This window comes from Lampetra fluviatilis, chromosome 1 (genome assembly GCF_964198595.1).
Source record: "Lampetra fluviatilis chromosome 1, kcLamFluv1.1, whole genome shotgun sequence".
Lineage (NCBI taxonomy): Eukaryota > Metazoa > Chordata > Hyperoartia > Petromyzontiformes > Petromyzontidae > Lampetra > Lampetra fluviatilis.
The window spans coordinates 4,125,294-4,134,127 of NC_136275.1; the positions used below are offsets into that span (position 1 = coordinate 4,125,294).

Genomic DNA, 8,834 nt, shown 5'->3' on the forward strand with positions numbered 1-8,834 from the left:
TGAAGGCAAAGGACATAGCTGGGAGCATAGAAGTACAGTACAACAATGGATGTTGTCGGCCTTCAATTTCCTACCCCCCACTTAGTCAAACAACCACACACAACCACGAACGCGTTCAACAGAATCCATCGACTACAACCACCACCACCACGAGTGAAATCAAGTCACCGATCAAGCATTGGGACGGCGATCGCCCTTCAGCTGTTAGCCCGAGCCAGAAGTGGAAATTCCACATTTTTATGGCCGGGGGGGGGGGGTCACAGCTGATCCGCGGAACGAGCCGGATTGACTCTCGCACAAAAGCGATGCTCGCAATGATCACGAACAAAATCGGCAGCGGCAGCCCATCATCAACAGCACGCACAGCACGCGTCTCATCATCTGCCGTGTCTCGTGCGTGCATGCGAGCACAACAGCCGTCGCGCAGAAGATGTGCTGCAAATCACATCTTTACACGCAAGCCTCTGCACCCTGTGCATGCGCACGCCACGACCCTCTCTGCGTGTGCACACTACGACGCAGCGATGCACGTGCCCGCAAACTGATCCGTACATGTACACATTGCTCAATGCACGTATCGCACCCACCCGTCATTATGCATATCGGCATATGCACGCGCGTCAGTGGCTGCGCATCAATGACCCCCGTACATGGACACACGTGGGGGAACGCACAGAGAAGGGAGGAGGGAGACAGTACGGGGAAGCAGGGGCAAGCAGGGAGATGTTAGGGAGAGACTCAGGGCGACGGGGAGAATGCACGGAGATCGAGGGGGGAGCAGGGATTGGGGCAGCACAGATGGATACAACTCGGGAGATCACGGCTAGAGCTGGAAGCGCGGTGCACAGATAATGGAGACAACACGAAGATCACATAAAGAGCTGAGAGAATTTGCGTGTCATCCTTGCGCAGGGGCCATGCTAATCTTCTCTGTATCGTTCCAATTTTAGTATATGTACTGCCGGAGCAAGTATATGTACTGCCGGAGCAAGAGCTGAGAGAGAGAGAGAAAGAGCTGGGAGAGATTAGAAAGCTTCGTGGGGGGGGGGGGCGGGCGGTCGGGGTGGTGGTGGAGGTGGCACAGATAACGAGGACTCCGCATCCACAGCGGAGAGATGGAACACCTCGTGGAGATTTACGGAGAGAGCTGGGGCGGGAAGAGGATCGACGAGGGAGATACATAGCGGAGAGGAGATAGGGCCGGGGGGAGGGTGGGGAGAGAGAGAGGGTCGGGGGAGAGAGAGGGTGGGGGAGAGTCAAATCCCTCTCGGTACCTTCTGAGAGTTCCAGCTCCAGTTCGGCGAGGCGCGCGCTCACGTCGGGCGGGAGACGCGGAGTCGCCTCGCCCCCACGCTCGGCCATGCGGGCTCCCTCTCCCCGCGGTGCTGGGGGCAGCAGCCAGGGGCAGCGGCCAGGGGCAGCCTCGCCTGGGCTGGGCTTAGGGGCTGGGGGATTATCCCTCCGACTCTCAGTTCACCCGGTCTGCGTATCCGTCCGTCCGTTCGTCCGCGTGTCTTCACGTAACCTTTGTTTCTTCGCGTCTCTATGTTGGCCCGTGGATCTGTGTGTGTCTCTCTCTCTGTGTTGTCTCGCGCTGTCTCTCTCTCTCTCTGTATCTCCCCCGAGTCTTTGTGTCGCGTCTCTCTGCGTTGTCAGTCGATGTGCCCGTGTCCTATTCTGCCCGTGTGTCTAACTGCTGAAGAGCTGGCTGCTACTGCTGCTGCTGCCGTACGCTGGAGCGCACGAGTGCACGGCACCATGCGAACAACGCCACAGCCTCCCTCCCCCCCAGCCACCACCACCACCACTCCTCCTGCTCTCTCCTCTCCGCGCCGCGCTCTCCGATTCCTCCAGCGTCTCCCCGCACCCACTCCTATAACCATCCTCTCCCCTTCCCCACCTCCCCCATCGAGAGCTTGACTGCTCCTCCCTCCAGCTGCCACCACTAACGCCACTCTATCTATAGTTCTGTAGCCGCTGCCCGTCTCCTCCCTGCCCAGCAGCCCTCTTCATCATACATCCACAGCGACTCTACGACTCCTCCACCTCCTCTCCATCTACACAAACTCCCCCCTCCTCCTTCTCATCCCATCAACTCCACTCTTCACATCCCCCCCCCCACCATCTCCACACAGCCCCCCTACCCCTCCCTCCTCTTCATCCCATTCACTCCACCCCCCACCACCCACCGGTCTCTCCCCCCCCCCCACTTCCACTATCCAGGCCACGTGACACAGCCATATCGGCGCGGTCACGTGACGCTCTCCGTGTCGCCTTGCGCAGGAATCTCGAGGAAGAAATCTGCGGAAGCCACTCGCGTCGACCACGCCGCTGGTCGACGCGCCGATATGCGCGTTGGTCGTCTGTTTTAGGGCCCCCCCCCGCCCCCGTTGTCGAATTCCTGTGTCGTCATCGCGCCGAATAATTTCCCAATTCCGAACTCGAGACCCGTCGGAATAACGGCCCTCGGAAGATGATATCACAGAGCTCGTTCAGAAAGTCGCATACCCTTGTCGGCTATTGGGCCACTCCCAGGGGTGTCGTTTGGATGTGCCCTGCAAAGTATTTATTGCACGTCAGTCGAAGCGAATAGTTTTTTTTTATTTTCAGCGAAGGGATTTAACGAAATTATGTATGAAAAAAAAATGCCACACCTTGCCTCTAATGTAATAAAAATGTTCGTGCACTCATTGGTGACACGGCTGAGACCATCAACTTACAGCGTTTGAGAACCCGGTTTAATCACGGACCTATGATCTCAGCGGTACCGGCTCGGTGTCTATGACAAGGCCCATTATGAATCCACTGATTCACCGGCGGTGTCATATGTCAACTAGAGTTCTATCACTTCTTGTAAGCGATGAGCAAACTCATCTGACAAAAAATATTAAGTTGCGTGCAGGCTAGGAACACGAGTCTGCCTACGTACACACGCACATTGTGGTTCATAGCAGGGACGTGCGGTCAGGGGAGGCACAGCCTCACCTGACAAACTCCAATGAAAATAGCTGTTACGAAAAGTAAAAAATAATAAACTAAAAATTAAGATTTTTTCCACTGATCTATGTTATAAATGTCATTTCTATACGATTCCAATCATTTTTATAGCCAAAATCGCCAAATTTGCGGAGCTCCGCTGCAAATACAGGGAGAGACGAGAGGTGAGGCAGCGACGAGCTCAGCCTCTCCTCTGATTGCGCAACCCCTCAGAAACTGGATGTAGAGCGGGCAATAAGCGCGTGCCTGTTGCTATTTCTCAGTATGTCACCAATGTAATGTTTGTAGACCCCTTCATCTCATGTCTTCGCCTTTCATACTCCAGGTAACGTATTTCACGTACGTGTATAAATATATTTAGCACCAGGAGAGGCAGCTATCACATCTGCCTCACTGAGGGGGGCGTGTCCGACACGCCCCCCTCAGTGAGGACACGCCCCCTCAGTGAGGACACGCCCCCTGGCTCTGACACGAATCAGTGCCTCCCCAGCCGTTGACCTCACCGCACGTCACTGTATATTTTTAGGTTTTTTCTCGGTAAAGTCACGTAAGTAAAAAAATTTAAATTAATAAAAGTAAAATAAAAATAAAATCACGACGTTTCGGAGGCAACACAAACTTCCGTCTTTGCCTCCGAAACGTCGTGATTTTAATTTTATTTTTTATTTTACTTTTATTAATTTTAATTTTTTACCAACGTGACTTTACCGAAAAAACCTAAGAATATGAATCCTTGCAGTCACGACAGCTTCAAATCTAGAATTAACGCACGTCACTGGTTTATAGGCAGCAAAAGGAGCGATTGTCACGACCAAAGGGGCGGTTTATCCCATCACGGGACACCAGCACGAGGCGTGTTTAACAAACGCAGCCTTGGACTGGACCGCCGACTATCGAGACAAAACTGTGGACAATTATATTCGTCGGAAGGGCAAGATACACAATTGTGCATCGGTTCTCATCGTGCCTAGTAATCGTCAGCACGGAATCGCCATAATCACCCACTGCTGCCCGGTGAATTGGCCGTGGCTGGCGATGGCGAAGTGTTGTTGTTTGTGTGAACATTTCATGGAAAATGGGAAAATTGGAAAATGCACACGTCTCTCTAAAAAAAACGTATCTCACACATGACCAAGATATATACATGATGTTTATATTTTAACTGCATTCTTTTCTTGTTTTATTCGAGTAAAAGCATTATCAACGCCCGGTACTACCACATCACTCCAGTTCGCACCGCTGCACCGCAACACAATCGGTGGGGAAACTCAGCCTCCGTCTCTGCCTGCGTGGGGATATCTCGGGCGCGTGGGGGGTTGGCGGGGTGGGTCATGTGACCCGAAAATTGATACCAGATTTCTCCGGCTGATAAGAAGAGAAGGGAGTTCTTTATTAAATCCAACTGCCCGCGTGGTTTGAAGGCCAACGGGGGAACAAAGTGGCCGGCAGACTGTGTCAACGAGGCTCGGGCGACGGTTGCATATACAAACGATTATTTGCGTTAAAATATAGAAGCTATTTCTTACTTAAGTGTCTACTGTACGCAAGTTGGAGATATCGTCTTGAATGGTTATGGAAGGTTGTCGCGGGCTTGGGCCGGACACTAGGACTGAACGATTTGGGGAAAAAATCTAATTGCGATTTTTCTGACATTGCGATTGCAATTTGATTTGCGATTACATTTTTTTAAGTCAAATATTTAAAGCATGGGATGGGGCATTACCACATGATACCATCAAAATATGAACTGCTCTATATATTCTTCTTGGTTCTTTCGGTAAAGTCACGTAGAAGGGAAATAATAAAATAATAAAAATAAAACATAATAAAATACAATTCTCACAGTGAGAATTGTATTTAATTTTAGTGAGAATTGTATTTTATTATGTTTAAATTTTATTATTTCATTATTTCCCTTCTACGTGATTTTACCGAAAGAACCAAGAAGATGAATCCCTGCAGTCACGAAAGCTTTAAATCTAACTTTGCTCTATATATTCATGTGCAAGGGTGATAACTTAAAAGATATGTATTGCTTTCAACATGTATTTATTAAAATGTTTTAATTGAAATAGAACAATCAAACATAGAACAATTAATAAGTGAAATAAAGTTATAATAATAATAAAAAAACTATTCCAATAAGAAATTAAAAGGACTTTTCAAATCGCAAAAAATCGCAGCCTTTGCGATTTGCTAATCGCATTGTTTTCTAAATTGCAATTTCAATTTGAAATCGATTAATCGTTCAGCGATTAATCGGGTTTCAGCCATGGTAGCTGTCGACGAGGCTCGTGATGAAACGCGTTATGAAACACATCCATCCCTGAATGCACCACTGTGTGGATTATGTCTAAACTAGAAACTAAAATCTTCTTGGTTCTTTCGGTAAAGTCACGTAGAAGGGAAATAATGAAATAATAAAAATATACATTTAATATCTTTTATAATGTTTCTTTTTTAATTTTATTATTTCCCTTCTACGTGACTTTACCGAAAGAACCAAGAAGATGAATCCCTGCAGTCACGAAAGCTTTAAATCAAACTAGAAACTAAAACTCTATTTTTTTATTTTCTCAGTCAAGGCCCACTGAGCCTCTGTAACTCTTTATCGGAAGCGACCTGGCCACAGATGATAGCTCAACAAAGTGCCCGATCGTGTGGAAATGTCTTGCAGCCAAATACTCAAAATGCATGTTGATTCTAAATATGGAGGGAAAACCGGAGGACCCGGATAAAAATCCACGCGACCACGGGGAGAGAGACACGTAAACTCCAAATGTGCAGGCGTCAGGGGTCAGGATGGTACCGACTGATGATCCTTACCAACTCAACAACAACCATCACACCGACTGGGCTCTCACTGACAGTCTGTGTACGGCCATGGTTCACTAATGAGCCCTAATACCTACGAAGATGTAGCTTGACATGGCCCACTGATGATCCATAATAATTACGAGGGCCATTAGAACACGCTGGTGTGTGTTCTTGGAAGTTTGTCTTGGCGTAGCGCACTGCTGCGCTCTCATTATAACGAGACCCACACAGAACTGGCTTCTTATTTGCTAGCCTATGGTAGGGAATTTCTCAGTCGATGTGATGGTTGTTGGAGTCGGTGGCTATTTAATCGCAAAATAGTAATTCATAGGCACATCACGATGCATTGATTAATCGTTTACAGGCGATTCTTGCGCGCACACTATGCATCAGATCGTGCGTCTGAGACTCGGTAATTTATGATGGATTTAAATTCTACGCATACCATATGTGCGAATGATGTGCGAACGTTTCGAAACTTGAATAACGAAGAGGACCAAAGTTAGACGAATATTATCGATTAGAAAACAAGTGGAGATTCCAATCGAATCGCTTGGGCGGTGTGCTGCTACGGTCTTTAACTCCAGTCCTCGAGACCCTTCGAGGTGCAGAGATATACGTGAGTTCCACCAATCTCTTAAATTCACGTGCATGCCTTTAGAGCACATATTTGGCTGCAACAGATATCCACTTCGTTGAGCTATTACTTGTGAAATCTTGACTCGAAGCTTTCGTGACTGCAAGAATTCATATTCTTGTGTCTTTCGGTAAAGTGGCCAGGTCGCTTCTGAAAAGAGCTATATATCTTCTTGGTTCTTTCGGTAAAGTCACGTAGAAGGGAAGTAATAAAATAATAAAAATAAAACATAATAAAACAATTGTTTTATTAATAATTTATTAATAAAACATAATAAAACAATTGTTTTATTATGTTTTATTTTTATTATTTTATTACTTCCCTTCTACGTGACTTTCCCGAAAGAACCAAGAAGATGAATCCCTGCAGTCACGAAAGCTTTAAATCGAAAGAGCTATATAGTTTAGTGGGCCGTACCCATTAAAAAATACACTTTAGTTTAAACACCAAGCAGTTCACGAAGCAAGCCGGATAGTGAGTGTCTAAACCGGTTCAGGATTTGCTTTCGCTCGAACCAATATTGCTGAAATTGTGCACTGCCAGACTGCCGTGTAGCTGATGGGATGTGTAAAAAATACTTGTATATTTTTATGTGTAACAGAGGTCGCAAACGGGTTTTGATTCCTTACCCGTACCCGGTCGCATTCCTTACCCGTACCCGGTCGCACCGGGTACGGGTACCCGTTCCCTACCCGTACCCGTACCCTACCCGAAATGAGTGACAAACGGTTACTCACCAGTGACTCACGGCCTACCCGTACCCGGCCGCACCAGGGTCGCAAACGGGTACCCGTACCCGGCCGGTAGCCGGGTATCGGATAGGGTACGGGTATCGGGTACCCGGTTGCGACCTCTGAGGCCTATTGTATTGTTCGATTATATTGTTACTTGGCGGGGAGTGTTTAGAGGGGGCTAAACGGGCGTGGTACGGGCTGGAGAAGAGACGGACTGATGTGGTACAGAAGGATGTGGAGCTGATAGGTGATAGGGCTTGCCAATGACTGGTACCAGCGGTGTCAAGATGGGCCTCTGTGGAGCAGGTTCCTGAGAAGTTGGAGGCAGTTGCCCTCCAACAATACAACAGAGGGCAGAGGAGCGTCGCTCACAACAACGAGCGGAGCGCAGGACGGATACAACGCAGAAAGTCGGCACAGTCGGTGCATCTGCCAGTCATCTCAATCAACCCATGGCGCCTGGGTCTGTTTCGTGGCCTCATGCCAGCGGGCCTTCGACGCTTGCCTGGCCTCAATGTGCACCGAGCCTGGCACAAGCGCCGTGGTGACGTCGGTTGTTGTTGTGTCGCTTTTCATTGTTGTGCCCACACTGCCCCCGTGTGAGCTACTGGCGGTAGTGACGGCACCACCACCACCCCGCGTGGATGAATCACGGCGCAGGAGAGCAGAGGTCGCAACCGGGTACCCGATACCCGTACCCTACCCGATATCCCTAGTGCGGCCGGGTACGGGTAGACCGTGAGTCACTGGTGAGTAACTGTTTGTCACTCATTTCCCAACGTCTTGTGTCTCTTCTCACAATTCAAGTTCCTAGAATCAACCCACCCGCGCCTGCAACATGGCTTCATCCCAGAGGTCGCAATCAGGTACCCGATACCCGTACCCTACCCGTACCCGGCCGGGTACGGGTACCCGTTTGCGACCCTGGTGCGGCCGGGTACAGGTACGGGTAAGGAATCAAAACCCGTTTGCGACCTCTGCCAGAGAACCACAGGCGAGGCTCACAACTCAGCACGATGTGGAGTGCGGTAAAGCACCAAAGGTACAAGTTGGCGAGCCAGTACAACAGCAGAGTCTCAATTGCTCTTAGGGGTGACTCTTCTCGGAAATCAGCCAATGATGCTGGATGTAATTACTAGCGAAACGTCGTACTACTCAATTTGTAAATGTTGTGGATTTACTCTCCAACACGCCGGTGGGCTGAATTAGTAACTAATTGGCGCGTTTGGTTTACGTGACAAACCTTACTGATTGTGTCGGGTGGTGGAGGGTTACGACACATTCGTACTTACGCGATCTAACCCAAAAATCGTTATTATGAATAATATTTGTCGCGAAAGCATACGTGTTAAACCACTCTTCGGGGATTCGCGATTACGAAGGAAAGTGCACACGGAAAATAGCTTTCAATCACAGAGACATACACATAAACTTGTTGAGCCCTCCAAACTCACATCGAGACCCATAGACTCACACAGAAACCCATAGAGCAGGGGTCGGCAACCAAAATAAGCAGAAAGTCAATTTTTTTACAAAATTTGGTATAAAAAAACCTGCAATATTTCAAGAGCCGCAATGCATGTGAATAGCGTCACCAAACAGTCCTTAAAGTACCATCATAAGGGAGAAACACAAATAGACTGATAAGG

At 48.6% G+C, this 8,834-nt stretch overlaps 1 protein-coding gene and 1 non-coding gene across 3 annotated transcripts in view; both read right to left on the minus strand.

The window, feature by feature from the left end:
- LOC144953454 (disco-interacting protein 2 homolog C-like) overlaps positions 1-1,787 on the minus strand; it is a 161,205-nt gene extending 159,418 nt beyond the window's left edge. Inside the window, exon 1 of one of the 2 annotated variants that reach the window (XM_078884466.1) lies at positions 1,275-1,787. In XM_078884466.1, the coding sequence (XP_078740592.1) occupies positions 1,275-1,362 (88 nt within the window). In that variant the 5' untranslated portion in view covers positions 1,363-1,787. The remainder of the gene's footprint in view (positions 1-1,274) is intronic. The other variant, XM_078884532.1, reaches the window with a different exon arrangement.
- On the minus strand, positions 868-974 carry LOC144937061 (U6 spliceosomal RNA). The gene has a single exon (XR_013637561.1). It is a non-coding gene; the product is annotated as a U6 spliceosomal RNA (small nuclear RNA).
- Positions 1,788-8,834: the final 7,047 nt, after the last annotated feature.